The following is a 16,431-nucleotide window of genomic DNA, read 5'->3' on the forward strand; positions in this document are numbered from 1 at the left end:
CTCATGTATCATATTTTCTTGCATTCCCAACTGTGCTTGGCACTCAGGCCCTCAGAAAATAAACAGTAATTGAGAGAAGCAATGTTTTATTCATACTTGATCTCTAGAAAACAGTGCTATAAAGTGGATGCTCCAGAAATGTTTTAACTATAAAATAAGAAATTAACAATCTACCAAGATTTAAGAAACAAATTCACATAAGATGACCTAAAGTTATTTATACAGAAGACTTGACTCTCGGCCACTAACCCGGGTTGCTGGAATCCAAATATGTACAAAATATTGCCTCTGTCCTTAAAGAACAAGCAGTCTGAAGGGAAAGCAGATATGTGAACAGTTAAATATAATAAAATGCAATTGTTCTTATGTGCCTATATAAAGTGCTATGGTGTTACACGTGAAAAAATATTAATTTTTCCAGTAAGATCATAAGGTTTTCGCTTCTCATTAATTAACAATTGAATCAGACATAGAAATAAACACTACTTTAAAGGAAGGTTTTTTTTATTAGAAAGTTTATTGCATTAATCTATCCTCATTTGGTGATATAAATGACAATGTAAGCTAATACTGACCGAAGTTTACCATCTTTGGAAAATAGAGATATTTTCACACTGAAAGCATTTTTGTGTTTGCTACAATCAGGAAAATTCTTACGTATTTGGATTTTTTTTTTCCTTTTAAAAATATACGTTGCGATTTGTTCATATCAAAAGGAAGCCTGGCTTAAATACTGAAGGAAAACAAGCAGACCCGGAGTTAGGTCACCACTAGTCAGAGGACCCTAAAAGGGTCGTTTGCTGTACATCTTTAGTGAAGAAATAAGCACTCATCCACACCATGTGACTCACACGGGCACATCTGTATGCACTTCAATGACGTAAAGCCTTTAAGATCAAAATATCTATTAAATACTGAGTTGGATAATAAAGACATTACCCAAAGATAGGAGATTTGTTATTTTAAAAAACATAACCTTAAAATGCAATTTTTATGACTTCATCTTATTCTAAGTGGTAACTGGACTTCTAATGTTGACATGAGTTAGTAGTGTAATACTCCTGTGCAACTTTTTCAGTATTTATGGTTTAAAACCCCCCAATAATTGTGAAGTACTTCTGTAGCTCTTTGGATGGACCACATTTTCATAAAGTGGTTTGCATTTCTCACAGCACACAGTGGTTGTGCTAACGGAATTGGTTGGGACAGGTTATAACTATCTTACAAAATTCTACATTGGCTTTCCTAAAATTGGTGAATATAATTTACCATAGAGATAATGCTAAACATATTACATGCTCTCTTGGCATAACGACTGTAGCATGTGAGAGGAATTTATATCAAGCATTGTAAATAATTATGAAATATTCCTTATCATATAATTCACTATAAATAACATATTCTCCATATTACAGCAAGTACATAAGCTATTAGCTGGGCCACTTTTGATGTATTTATATATAAATAAAAATAGTTTATAAATTTTCTGACATACCATCCTCTAGGGAAAGAAGAGTTTGGCTGACATTCCTACGTGAATGGCTTTTCCTTGGTATTGCCAAGCTCGTTCACTGCTCTGATCACTGTAGGATATGAGGAAGAAATTAATTTTAGGGTCCCAATGAATGAGCTCAAAGGTCAAGAGAATAGAGTCACGGTGTATAAAGAATTACCTCACCATTAAATTACATTAGATATATCTGGAAGGGTCCAAAGGTGGCAATTTCAGGGGGGAAAAAAAACTTGCCAGGTCCTTTTGTCTTTTAATTTTCATTCCGACAAATGAAGTTCTCTCTTTACCCAAACCTAGATCAAAATATCTAGGAAGCTTTGACTCCTCAACTATACCTCTCCAAATACACTATGTCATTTTTACAATATCCAAAATGCTATATGTGTTCTGGTGTTTGAAAAATCTTGAGTGAACTCTGGTGAGCAAAACTCACCTCTGATACAAATGTGGTGTCAGGACAGCATCAGTCCTGAGCAACTGGTCTACCAGAGAGAATGCACAGGGAGGGACGTCAGTGCCCGTTCGGGGTCCACATCTGCTGCTCAGGCTTTCTGCTTGAGATGCTCTTGTCTTTGCACAGGAAGCTTTCAGGGTTTTAGTGTTTTTGTTTTTTTGGGTTTTTTTGTAGTGTAATGAGAAAAAAAAATTTTTTTTTTTTTTTTAACTCTATCGAGGACGTTATGGGGAGACTCAAATGTATTGTGGAACAGTAAAGAGATGATGCTTAAACGAGAAGGGGAAAAAGACTTTTTTTCTTACCAGAAAGGACTTTTCGTGGCTAGTGACCCACAAGTGTCTCAATTAGATGCCTACCCACCCCCGGAGCCAAGGGTCAGCGAAAGGGTAACTGTTGGAATGAATCAATTGTTTCTAAGATGTGTTCTAGGTAATTCCATATGTCCTTGAATTAACTTTGGGGTTCTCAACAAGAAACAACCATCAAAGGAGTGAATGTTCGAGGTGTGTTTGTTCTATCATCTCCCTGACCAAATCACCACCACAGGGGCAGGTGTGTGATGTGAACTCATTGGATACCGCAGCTTGATAACTGGCAGGGACAATGCCTTATGTATGTATATTACCGGCAGAATGGGTGCACAATACATATATGTCAACTGATTCACTGAGACACCATATAGGGTTTCCTGTCTTTAAAGATTCACAGCCACAGTTTCCTCTCATGAAGTTGCTTCCTCATGCAGCTTTTCAGCCCTTCCGCTTACTCAGGTAAGTCAAAGAGAAACTGGCTTTTTTGCATCAGGTTGGCATTCTCGAGACAACCACCTTGAAGTGAAAAATGTTAGTGCATGACAGGTGTGCACAGGTTGAGTATCCATCCTGGTTTGCTTGGGACAGTCCAGATTTAAGCCCATTGCAGGTTAAATATTAATAATGCCCTCATTTACACTCAAAAGTGTCCCAGTTTGGATGATCAGTTGTGGGATCATCCCAATGAAGGTCTTCAGTAAGACCAGTCTGTGGTACTTGCTCAACAACCAACAGCTCCTCACTCCCCTAACCCCCGGCTTAGCCAAGACTCAGAACCCACAGATCAAAAGGAGCTCCATTTTGGAATATTAAAAAGCTTCTCTAGTTCAATTATAAGCCATTCATCTATGGTTACTTTACTATTTAAGTAATGACCGATTTTTAATAGATTTGATTTATATACTTACGTCTCCTCCCTCCAAAAGAAAAAAAGAACAATGCATTTTTATCAAGCAAAAAGATAAGTGGCAATAATACAAGAAACAATGGACATATAATATAATTTTTTTCATTAACAATCCAAGCACTACAAAACATAGAATATACAACTTAAAAATGGAAATACAAATTAATGAAAAATGGGGTACATGTCATATTAGCAATGCAAAAGACCAGCTTAAGCATAAATCAACAATTAATAAAAGGAAAGTGCCCTTTTCTCAAATATGCACAAAAATATTCCGGTCACTTCTAGGGAAAAATTAATCAAAACTTTCTACTAATTCTATATTACAGTATGAGTTACTAATGGTTTACAAAACCGAAGCATCTTCTTACACTTAAAATTTACAACCTTTTCCAATCATTATACACTTGTTCAATCCAGTCTCTCAAAAATAAAACTATTTCATTTCCATATTTATGAAATAATTATTGATATGTTATGGACCTTAAGTGGTGAATATGTACGATGGGGACAGTGATCAGAATGACCTCATGGATCAAAAGTGGGCCAAGGGTCGAAGAAGACAACCCTCTGCCAGCCACAGCTGTATACTGATTCCTGAAATAATTATACTATTTCTAAAATAATTCTAATTTTTCATTTCTTCATCCTAAAACAGGTCTAAAGTTTTCATATTTAAATGTGCTAACCAATTCTAGAGTTTACTCAAAGTCTCTCCAGGTATGCCACTTGACAGAACATTTCTTCCTGGGTTCATATTATCCCTATAATTCTGAGTCCAGCTGAAAAAAATAAACATAAGGACTCGATAATATGCCCCTTCTCTTCTACACGCTTAGTGATTCACACTAGATTTTATGACAAACTGCACAATCCTTGGTACAGCTCTGCAATGCAAATGAGAAAGAAAATATTGAAATTGTAATCGTCAAACCATACTGCCAACGGCCACCACACCCCATGACTCCCTCCCAAGGACCTCCGCACGTTCATGCTTTTAGCCCAGATTTTATAGGAATTTGCGCTTCACGAGTGCAGTTCTAAAACTAGGAAGAAGAGGAAGTCACATTGGTATCTCCTTCTGAGCCACCTGTATAAGGAGGACCTACGGTCAGTCAGCCTCAGCTTTGAGCTTTCTGGTTCATGTCCAACAGTTGCCTACCAACTAGATTAACATTCACCTAAGGTGGCAAACTTGAGGATGGAGAAGAACCGAAGTGCAGTTCTGGAAACTGTTCCAGCGGCTACCGAGCCGTCCTTTGGTGTCATTCGCTGCTGATGCTGCTGCTGCTGCCACCGTCCTCTCGCTTGGGGGAGGAGGAACTGTCTCGGACTGGCAGCAGGTCATAATGGCAAGGGATGTGACTGTTCTTTGGGAGGTCGTATGGATCCTGGGTGAGATGCCCATTATTGCTGAATATTCCTTGGACAACACTCACTGTAGGTTCTGTGACAACCAGGGACACATTAATTTATCAGCAATGGAATATTTTAAACAGAATAGAATATGGCATTTCTTGCGAATCTCAAACATATAAGAGGAGCACTTCCAAAAATGTAAAGAAACACTATTTTAAGAAACAAAGGATGGTTTTATAATCACATCGAGGTGGGTACTCTACGGCTGTTAGACCAGCTGATGCACACAATGGCGTTCTGAACAATAAGGTGACCGTAGGGTTGGGATGAAGACATCCAGGGACAAGACAGAAACCCTGGATGTGAATCATTGTCTGAAAAGCACCTTGTAGGTAATCTAGTCCAAATCCTTTATCCCATAGGTGAGAAGACTGAGGTCCTTTCAGGGTAACTCAATTCATGGAAACGCTTAACAAGTTCACTTGAGGACTCAGGACCCAGGCTCGCAGTTGCGTTCCCATGTTAAAGTGTTGGGTTTACCAGATGGCTCAAAGGGGGTTTGTGACTGACTTTTAAAAATAAACTTAGGTCACTCACTACACCTTCCATTTTTTTTTTTTTTTTTAAAGCTGTCTTAACTCTTAAGAAGAGTTATTCATCTTTTCAGTGTCATGTCTGTGGCATAAATTAAGTACTAGTGACTAGAGTTAAATTAGCCACTTCATTTATAAGTAATAGAGAAGTTTTTAAAGTTTAAATCATAAACTTGAGAGAGAGAGAGGAAAAAAAATTAAAATATGTAGCCCTACTCTACCCACCCAGTGACAGCTCTGATGTGTTTTAACTTTCCCGAAATGGTATTTGTAAGGAGCAATCAAAACAATTCTAATTTTAAATTGAATTCTTATTAATTTCCAGCCCATTCACATCCAAGAATATGAGCAATATATCAGACAAATTTAAAAGTAAAATGTTTCCATCCTGCTAAAAGCATTATATTAACGTAATGGATATGCAACCAGGAAATGGAACCACCTGTTTCATGCCCTTGAACCATTTGTTTGGGCTAACTCAACACAAGAGCTAATGTGAGACATATTCCACAGGTGTGCTCAAATAGTCACTATGGTTACAAAACAAAAGGTGGACAGCCAGGTGAGAGATAAGGAAAATTTACTTTAAATTTTCTAAATGCTATTTTCCCTTAAAAATTTATTTGACACCAATTAATAGGGTCACTGAAAACACAGGTCGCACTGAAAATATGGACCAGTGTCTTCAATAATGTTTATACGAACTGTTATTGTATACTCAAGGACTTTTAAACCGTTTAAAAAAAATTCCTATATTAGGTTCTTCCTTTGGTTAGGGGAACTCACCAACTTCATAGACATTCTTGTTGGCTGAAGTTGAGTTATTGATCTCTGCATAGGGGGAATCTCTCCGTGCTGGCGACTTCATCTCCACATAGCCACACTCTGAGTTTTTCGGGATAAGTACAGGTGGGTCTTTAATAGTGGCATATGGATTTTCAGAACTGCTTAGGGAGCAGTTACTTGAATTATATTCAGAATTCTTGCCCAAATCTGTAAAGAGAGATGGGGGAGAAAAGCAAATACTATTTTATGGACAACATTAATTTTTTTCTTGGGGGTAATTTACTCGGACAGGTTACTTCTTTCTCTTTGTAGCTAGATTTCTATAATTACATATACCGACAATAACACCATACATTTCCACTTATTTTGGAGAGAATCTGCTGTAAAATTACCCATCTATAAAGTAATTTTAGCTCCTCTCTCAGGTGAGTATCAATGTGAACATTGTGGATTTGATTTCATTTTGATTTCGTTTCACACTCAAAATTAATTCCATTCTAATTTACTAATAGCTCTGAATTCTCAGAGGTTTCAGTCAAGAAACCACCTGTGGATACCCCTGGGAGCACAAGAAAGTTCTATCATGGTGGTGAGGGAGGCTTTTGTGACGTGAGACTTCCTTGTAAAACCTCAGGACTGGGCACATGAAGTTATTCATGTAACCATGCTGAGCTCTTGTTTTCCTGCTATTTCCTTTTGTGTGTGTGTGTATTTCTCTCTCCATAAGTCTTACATCTTTTCAAAGAAATATGAGTGTTTCCCCAGCAAACGGAAACCTTTGTTCCCCTAGACTTATGCTCTAACACCATGCACCTATGGTCACGCTCTTGACCTCAGTCAAACATGTTTGTGTGTTTGGTGGGGTAATTAACCACACCAACAACTGTACATTTTCTCTACACTGCCACTCTTGCTTGTTTAGCCAACTATTTCAGTCTCTGAAATAAATTGTTTTTAAAATTATGGTTCTGATAGATGTATTTCTTCCTTAAATTTACACCATACCTTTCAAGGATTTTCCCATATAACTTCTGTCAAGTCCAAAAGCTCCTGTGATAAAGAAGAAAAAAATCTCCAGTGAGATCTGGAAACAAGAGAAAACCCATCTAATATTCCAAGGTCGTGGAGGAGGATGGTTTGGGCACCCACTATCTCCCCACTGCAGGAAATAACCAAGGCTGTTGCTTTTCAAACCTTTGCACCAGGTTGCTCATGCTTGATATCTTCAGCACTTAGAATTTAAAGTACATATATATATCATTCTGATCATCCTCCTGCTCATTTACAGTGACTTTGGGAAAGGCTGATCAGTACAGGTAGAAAATAAGGCATGGGTGAATCGGTACACTTGATTCAAGGTCACACCGTGGAAAGGACACAGCCAGGACTAGAATTGAGACAAAGGACTTCGATTTCATCACTCGCTCACCACATGACTTTGGGCAAGATGTTCAACTCTCTCTGGGTCAATTTTCTTATCTCTAAAATGAAGAAAACAAAACCTGCCTTCCAAACTTTACAGGGCTGGTGTGATCATTAAGTGAACTAGAGCACACGAAAAGGCATTGTAAACTCTGAGGTGCTGTATAAATGAATGGTGTTTCAGTGACCGTAACACTAAATGTGTCCTACGACCCCAGCTCCAGTCTACATGCAAGCATTCCAAGGCCTCTTTCATGATCTTTTAAATAGAATGCTATAGACTTACATTAGAAACAGAGAGTAAAGTAATGACTTATGACAAATATTCAAATAAGTAGGAGAATGGTAAGGAGTACAATCACCTGCCACTGTGCATGTACCCCTTAGAGTGATAGTAGACTCAAGTTAGGATGTCCTGTGGGACACACTTTTGTGAAGAAAGAGGGAGCATCCCTTAAGGGGAGAGGGTGTGTCTAATATCGTGGGATAGGAAATAGGAATGTCCCCCTTTCTCAGAGAATGTTTTCCTCTCTCGGATCTGCGTTGTGAAGTCTAGCCAAGCTCCCAGCTGGTGGGAAAGGTGCCCTGTTATGCAGGGAGGCGGGATAAGGATGAATAGTGAATTAACCTAATCAAAGTGAGGTCTGGCCCTTGCCCTTAGTTCCTGGGAGGTGATCTCTAAGTCCTTGGAATACCCCACCCAGTAAGAGTGTTTTTGTTTACCTGGGGCCTAGGGCTACACTGGATAATGTAACAAAGTGATTTATGAGAGGGGGTTTGGGCCACTTAGTGTCAGCTCCATCTCCAGATGGGCCAGTTGAAAGGTCAACCACATGGGTGGTCAACCATGCTGACCTAACCAAACTCTCATAAAAACTCTAGACACCAAGGCTGAAGCCAGCTTCCTTGGCTGGTAATACTTCATGCGTCTTGTCATATACTGTAACCAGGAAAAGTTAGCACTTTCCATGATTCCACTGGGAAAGGACAACTGGAAGTTTCTGGCTTGGAACTTCCCTGGACTCTGCCCACTGTGTCTCTTCCCTTGGCTGATTTTCTTCTGTATCCTTTGGCTGTGATAAACTCTAACCATGAGTATGACAGCTTGCAGTGAGTTCTGTGAGTCTTTCTGTGGAATTATGGATCCTGAGGGTGGTCTTAGGGATTCCCAGACTTTGTAAAGGGACCACATGAAGATGGGTAGGACCTGTGGCCTCTGAGAGCTCCCTATCAGGGAACTCTGTCTTTGCTACTCTGCCAGATTCACTCAGCTGTCTCCAAACTGTAGCAAAATCTTGTTTATTGTCTGTCTTGGTCTTAACTGTGCAACAGCTAGCATTCCCCAAGAGGCTAAGGAGAGGAGCAGCCTGAGGTGGAGAGTAAATTAGGGAACAAGAGTGGCACTGTCATACCAGTACCCCTGCCAGGTTTTCTCTGGGGGCTGTTTTAATGAGGGAGCAGGCGGTTTTCCTCATATAAACTCCCATATGTTCCAATCCCTGGATAGATGCTTCCAAATGCTTGGCTTAATCTAATTCATACAATGAGTCACAACATGATCACTGTCTCTGTGTCACAAATGAACTGATCCGCTTCGTGGGGTTGATTAGCCTGGCATCATAGAACAGAACCAGGAATCAACCTTAGGGCTTTTGTGTCAGGTTCGGAGCTCTTTCAGACAGCATCCCAACAACTTTGCCATCATGTCAAACACCTACACATTTCAGCATCCATAGTGTGCCTTATCCATAGTGTGGTAGACAGAAACACTCTTACTGGCTGGGATATTCCAAGGACTTAGAGATCCATAGTGTGTCCTTTGTAAAGGAAGACTTTCTGGGCAACAGCTGTAAAGGGACATTACATGCAGAATTGCTCTTGGATGGAAACACGTGAAGGAGACCCAGAATTTCCAATGAAGATTTTACATTCTCAACAATCAGTCTGGTGGGTCTTACTGAGACAAAAAGCAGAGAAGTTTATATGTGACCACTGCCGTGACTGTGTTCTAGAGTCTGGACCAAGTGTAGCAGGTGAAGGTGGAATAAGAGAACTTTGCTTTCATTAGTGCCAGGTAGTACTTTACTAATATCAATTCATGTATTTTTTGGAGCTACATTACTAATGTAATGTAGACTTAAAAAAAAAAAATCTCTGATGTTAAATGATTTGACCTATAAGTATACTGTGAATCTGGTATCTAAATAATTTGTGTTCAGAAATGCCCAGCTATTTGATAATGTGGATATAGAATACAGATAGAAGTTAAGAATTTGTATTCATTTTCCTACTTTAACATTTGCATGTCTATAGTAATAGGGGATTCCAGAGCCCATAAGGATTAGTTCTTACATCTGGCTCAGGTGATTTGGCATATATGGTGTTCCCAGAAAGAGCAGGGGAGGAGTAGTTGGAAGACGAACTTTGAGACCTGATTTTACCCTCTTCCTTCCATGAAATCCTGGGCAACCTCTCTGTGCTTCCCAGTTTATTACTTTAAAAAACCAAGATTCATGGAAGGGCCTACCCAGTAGGGTTGTCAGATTCACCAAATAAAAACAAAGGAAGGACATTTCAATTTGAATTTCAGAGAAACAACAAATAATTTTTAGGGTAAGTATGCCCCATGCAACTTTTGGGATATATTTATACTAAAAATATTTGCTGCTTATCTGAAATTCAAATTTGACTGGGTTTCCCAGCCACCCTACCATCAAATAAATACAAATGAAAGGGTTTGCACATATCAGTTACGGCATCCTCAAGTGCCTCCCTGAAATCAGGGGCAACTGCTTGGCGATGGCACAGTTCACTCAGTGGGGTACCACAGCAGCTCTTTAAGGCTGGTCCAGGAGGCCCTACCCCCTTTTCAGGAGGGCCACGAGATCAAAACTATTCTCATAATAATACAATGACATTACTTGTCTCTTTCACTCTTTTTTTTTTTTAAAGATTTTATTTATTTATTTGACAGAGAGAGACAGTGAGAGAGGGATCACAAGCAGGGGGAGTGGGAGAGGGAGAAGCAGGCTTCCCGCCGAGCAGGGAGCCCGATGCGGGGCTCGATCCCAGGACCCTGGGATCATGACCTGAGCTGAAGGCAGACGCTTAATGACTGAGCCACCCAGGCGCCCCTGTCTCTTTCACTCTTATTCTCTCTCAAGTGCGTGGTGGTTGTCTAAGAGCTGCACCAAGTGTGGGATCCCCAATGACTGAATGGAGAAGCAGATATGAGAATCCATCTTCTCTGAAGCCAGATGTTAAAGAGATCCAACAAATGTAAAACAGTGCCACTCTTCTCACTAATTTGTTTTTGTTTTAGAAAATGTAGTTATTTTTTTCATAAAAATGTGTTTTACGTTATCATGATATTAGATTACTGTTATTATAAACAAAGCAATAAATAACTATTTCAAATGGTCTCAGTTTTAATTTGTAACATGGTATCAATAGATATAACACATATTGAAAGAAGCTCTTCAGGGTTCCTGATAACTTTCAAGAGTGTGAAGGGGTCCTGATTCCAAAATGTTTGAGAAGCCCTGACTTCCTATCTTCCTGTTAATATCTTCAGGGAAGGGGCCCTCAAGTATGGGTGCCCGTATTAAAAGAGAGCAAAGGGGAACGCACATCCTGGTACCACCCTGACAGGATTCGGATCCCGGCTCTACCATTTAATAGGCTTTGAGACTTTTCTCAAGAGACTTACCCTCTTTGTGACTCAGTTTCTCAACTGTTACATGGACATGATGATAATTACAGTACCTACTTATCAGAGTACTTGTGAGAATCATGTAAATTAATATATGTAGAGTTAGAATGGGAGCTAAAAGGAGGCAGAGATTCTCGTCTCTTTTTATCAATTCCTGGCACACACTAGGACCTTAATAAATGTTTGTTGGATGAATAAAGCAAGTAAGACAGTAATAAGCCCCAAATAGGCATTAGGTATAATTCTATCATTCTGTTTTTTTCATGCATATTTCCAATAGATCGCTTTGGCACATCATGAATCTATGACTATCTGAGGGGACTAAAAGATAAGGGAGCTTGTTGAAGACGGATGTTGAGAGAGAACTTGCCAAGCTCATTGAGGTAGCCACCATGTTTCCAGTCCGCCGGCAGCGTTCCCGTGCAGTCCGCCACTGGGCCTCTCTTCCCAGGATTCACATTTTTCAGATTCACAAACAGCTGATTGTTCTTCGACTGTTAAGAATATAAACCGTCAAGGATGTAAAAAGAGAACACAGTGTTACAGATGTGGGAAAGCTCATCAGTAGCATGGATCAAGGACCGGTTCTTCAATGAGGCCATGCAGGGGGCAGAGGTGACTATTGGATGGGCCTTAAAGGGCAGCAGGAATACATGTCCCTTGGCCCCAACTATTCCCCTACTTCCTCAAATTCTTCATTTCGTTTAGTCACTCTGTGCCCATTTGACTTTACTTGAGATAACGTACGTGGAACTTTGAATTAAAAAAAGTTAAACTCTTGGTTTGAGCTCTCCTCTCAAACACGGTATGGTTTTTTATGAGTCACCAGTGACTCTGAGCAGTTTTCTTAGCAATAAACATGAGGGTAAGATTATGTACTTTGCCTCCTTCCCTGAATATGTAGGAGAACAAATGCAATGATGAACACAAAAGTCTCTAGGGCATGGGAAGTGCTATTTAACGATTAGGCGCTATAATTAAAATCCAGCTGCATTAATTTAATTGCAACGGAATTAATTTGATTAGCTTGGTTTTCTTCTAGCAGAGAGCTAGAATGAGACAATGGAGATTGGAAATATATAATTTGGGACCGTCGGAAGAAATGCTTGGGATTTCCAAGGATTCTCGAGGAGACTGGGGGTGAGGTGAGTGGTATGGGAGGAGTATCCCTGGGTGTCCACCCTCTCTGGGTGCCTGTAAACTGAGGATAACAATCACTCTTGAGTCACGGGATCAGTGTGAAGGTTAGATGAATTTATATTTGCAGACTGGTAAGAAATGCTTGGCACATAGTTTCTATTTGATCACTGTTGACCTACACAAAGTGTAGTTCAACCTAAATCATCGCATGGAGTTTGTTTTGGGGAGGAAAGGACAGGAGGGCCCAATAGGGCACTAGAAGGCAGGTGGTCAGAAAAGACACAGGAAAAGACCCGGGATGGAGTCTGCTAAGGTCAGCTCTGAGACATCATTTTAAAACCTCAGGCAATATTAGAAACATTTTTCCAAGGAGCTACACTGGCAAATTGGAGACAAGGAGACCGTGACTCAGGCCGCAACTGCCTCCCTCACAAACTAGGGAGCTCTGTTTTGAAGTGAATGAAACTCCCCATTGCTCGGGTTTTTCACCAGTAAACTTGAGATTCTAATACACAGTCAACAAGATAAGAGATATAAAGTGCTGAGAGCCGCATCTGGCCAACAGCAGCTCTCCCTCCATGCTCCTTCCTGTCCTCTCTCCCCTGCCCACCTTCAGGGCCTGGGAGTCACTTCCTCTCACCTTGGCGATGGTCATCCTGTCCCTGTTGTTGACATGAGGGGATGTGGCGCACTGGGTAAGTGTGTGGTAACTGGGGTTGGTGAAGTAATGGCTGTTCGCACTTCCCCCGTTGCTGTGGGGAAGGGTTTCTGTAAGAAAAGAAGGAAACGGTTAAGGCGACAGGATCCCCTAAGTCTGCATGGATAAAAGGGAAGCCAAATACCCAGAATAAATGTTTGTACCACTTCCATATCACAGGCTGGGCAGAATCCCCTACTGCCCAGCATACTCAGCAAAGCTTCTAGAAGCAGCAGGTGTCTGCCTTCCTACCTGCCCCCTAGAAAACTGCAAGTGTCCTCAGACAACTCCTCTTTGCTCTGGGGCTCATACACCTGGGAAGCCATCACTTTGAAGCTACTTCTGCTGTAACCTGCCTCTTTTTTTTTTTTTTTTAGGCACTTAAGCTCTCACCATAATATTCTGTGCTAGAAACACGCTATTAAGCAAATCAGCTGCTTTAAGTATTCCCCTAGAATCGGTGTATTTATAAACATGTAACCCATCTGAAATCCTGCAGTAATTGCCAAAAATAATAAATACTTTAAGTGTAGAAATTCCTTAGTTTAAGTAGTTTCTTCTTCTCCTTCTCTTTCTTCTCCTTCCTCTTCTTCTTCTTCTCCTTCCCCTTCCTCTCTACCTCCTCCTCCTTCTTCCTCTTTTTCTTCTCCTTCTTCTTCTTTTAGAGGGAGTGAGCATGTGTGAGAGTTGGGGAGGGGGGAGGCACAGAGAGAGAATCTTAAGCAGACTCCATGCTCAATGTAGAACCTGATGTGGGGCTCGATCTCAAAACCCTGAGATCACAACCTGAGCCAAAATCAAGAGTCGGACGCTTAAACCGACTGAGCCACCCAAGCGCCCCTAAGTGGTTACTTCCTCTGATGAAGGAGCATGTCGCTTAAAAATTTACATTTCTGGGGACATGTGACAGAAAGATTTTAAAGAGTTTTCTTAAAGAACAGCTTTGGTTCTTGCTAATACAACAAAACTGTTTCTTATATAACTTTGTGCTTAATGATTTGTATGGGCCCAGGGGCAGGTTAGAAGGCACTCTGTTAAGAGCCCAAGGCCAGAGACAGAAGACCTGGTTCTCGTCCCTGATCTGCACCATGACCTTACCAAACTTATGGGTGCCTCCTCCTCTCCGCTCCCAGTCCCGACATATGACAAAAGTTTAGGTGCCCAGCAAATCTTCCCGCAGGCTGAAATTCCCCAAGTCTAAAGCAACCTCATAATGAAGCCAATTTAAAAACCCTCATGGAAGACAACAGTGACGATATTCCTACTGCTAAGCTATAAAGCACGTCCATACCAATGTATCTTTTCCAAACATAAAATTTTCTTCAAGGCTAACGGACAGCCCAGCCACAAGCCCCAGTTTCAAAGAACCAGGATGAAACCTTCCTTCTCTAGGAGTAAGATGGCTCCAGGGAGCAGTCTTACCTGAAATGGCATAGTCTGCATTCATGACCCTCAGAGCAGGGGTGTAGGTTACCGCTGGCATGCTCGATTCCTTTCCCTTCTGCTTTTGTCTATAAATAATGAACAAGGCCAGCAGGAAGAGAACCACCAGCACAAGAATGATGATGCCCACGATCGCGCCGATCTGGTAGGAATCAGCCGGGAGAGCTGTACTGGTCCTGCTTAAGCTGTTCAGATTGCCAACTATGATGACACCGGCTAGCAAAGGGAGAAGAGATCTGAGTAAGGACGACAGGGTGCCGGATAAGCGTCTGAACTCTATTTACGAAATTCTCCCACTGGGCTCCTTCTGGGATATTTTCAGTTCATGAAAGGTTAATTTGGAAACTTTTAGAAACTGCAGGAAGGAAAAACAAACATTCTTCATTTGCGGGTGTTGTTGGCTTGTCTGTGCCCAGAAAAAGGCTGCTCCAAGCCTCAAAAATGGGATTGGATTTCCTGAACCCAAAGACTTCATGGTAGGGTTTGGGAGCTTCTCGCATGAAAACACTAAATAAACACTCAGACCAAACCAGGAATTCATTGGGGGTAATAATTTATCTAGTTTTTACCATGCTTTATTTATTGAGCAGTAGTAAGCTTATGAAGGGCTAACTTCTAAATGCCTCAACTGCCTAACTTAATTTTATGTCTATCTTTAGCATTTCTAAGAGTAATTGTCCTTCCAAGCAAGGATAACTCCATTGTAAATCTGGTCCAAGATGAGATAGGGCTGCCTTATCCTAATTTTAGTGGGCTTTTTACCCCAGGAGATATTGTTCTATGCAGTTATTTTCTATGACAGAAAGGTCTGTCCTAGTAACACCTGACAAGATCACCCAAAAAGCTTACTCATTAAAATTTAAACTGTAGCTTTACATAATTCTTTCTCGCATTCCATCCAATGAGAACAGGAAAGATATGAACTGTGAGTCAAGAAACTGGGTGTCTAAAAAATTGATCCAGAGATCCTGAATTTTCCTTTAAGCACTTAGGCCGGAATTTCGCCATCTATCTATAAGGGAGGAAACTGGCCTCCAACCAGGTGCTTCCAGCTCAAACGTCCCTGTGACTTTATGATTCTGAGGTTTAGACTTCCTTATTAGACAGCCTGCCCCAAAACACAGAGCACGGAGGCCAGCGCCGTGTGATCACAAGGCGTGTGTCATAATGATGCGATTGTGGAATATAACACATCCTATTGTCAGGGCAGATACAAATCACGAGCATGTAGAAGTTACTTAATGAAAGGAAATGAACTAGGAATGCACACTTTAGTGCATACTTTAAGGTGATGGCACCTACAACATTATATGAATTTTCTAAAGCCCCTAGAGTGTTACCTCCTGAGGAAAGCCCCACACATCAGGAGCTCTCTGGGAGCCATGCTTCAGAACCATCAGAAGAACTTTCTCAAAGGCCCCATCCACCCCAGAATCAGAATTGTCCACGTAGGATTATGTATAAGACAACTGTTCTCAGGTTATTGTGATACACGCCCTAGTTAAAAACCATGGGCACAAGTTTTTTAAAAAGTTAAGCATATACCTAATCATATGAGCCAATCATTCTACACCTATAAATTTACCCAAGACAAATGGCAGTATATATATCTCCATACAAAGACTTGATACACTATTGTCCATGTGAGCTTTATCTATAATAGCCCCAAACTGGAAACAATCCAAATGTCCATCTAGAGGTGAGGAAGTAAACAAATTATGATATACCCATGCAATGGAATACTACCCAGCAATAAAAAGAACTGAAGCACTGATATATACAACAATACGGTTCAGTCTCAAAATGATTATGCTGAGCAAACAAAACCAGACAAAAGAGCACCGTGTGATTCTATTTACATGAAATCCTAAGCAATGCAAACTCATCCGGAGTGACAGAAACTAGATCGGTGGTTGCCTGGGGCCTAGGGGGCAGTGGTGGCAGGGAAGAGTATAAGGTACCATTTGGGGGTGATGGCTGCATTCACTGTCTTTATTGTGGTTGGGGTTTCACGGGTGTATATGTCACATTTTATCAGGTTGTACATTTTACGTTATACGTGTCGTATATATATATATGTATATGTGTATC

General features: G+C 40.6%; 1 protein-coding gene across 3 annotated transcripts in view; it reads right to left on the reverse strand.

The window, feature by feature from the left end:
- Positions 1–209: 209 nt before the first annotated feature.
- MEGF10 (multiple EGF like domains 10) overlaps positions 210–16,431 on the reverse strand; it is a 162,665-nt gene continuing 146,443 nt past the window's right edge. Inside the window, exons 19-24 of one of the 3 annotated variants that reach the window (XM_032425049.1) lie at positions 14,320–14,556; positions 12,841–12,968; positions 11,431–11,554; positions 6,932–6,976; positions 5,927–6,133; positions 210–4,635 (exon numbers count right to left, since the gene is read on the reverse strand). In XM_032425049.1, the coding sequence (XP_032280940.1) occupies positions 4,454–4,635; positions 5,927–6,133; positions 6,932–6,976; positions 11,431–11,554; positions 12,841–12,968; positions 14,320–14,556 (923 nt within the window). In that variant the 3' untranslated portion in view covers positions 210–4,453. The remainder of the gene's footprint in view (positions 4,636–5,926; positions 6,134–6,931; positions 6,977–11,430; positions 11,555–12,840; positions 12,969–14,319; positions 14,557–16,431) is intronic. The other 2 variants (XM_032425050.1, XM_032425048.1) reach the window with 2 other exon arrangements.

Source organism: Phoca vitulina, unplaced genomic scaffold (assembly GCF_004348235.1).
Source record: "Phoca vitulina isolate PV1807 unplaced genomic scaffold, GSC_HSeal_1.0 scaffold32, whole genome shotgun sequence".
Lineage (NCBI taxonomy): Eukaryota > Metazoa > Chordata > Mammalia > Carnivora > Phocidae > Phoca > Phoca vitulina.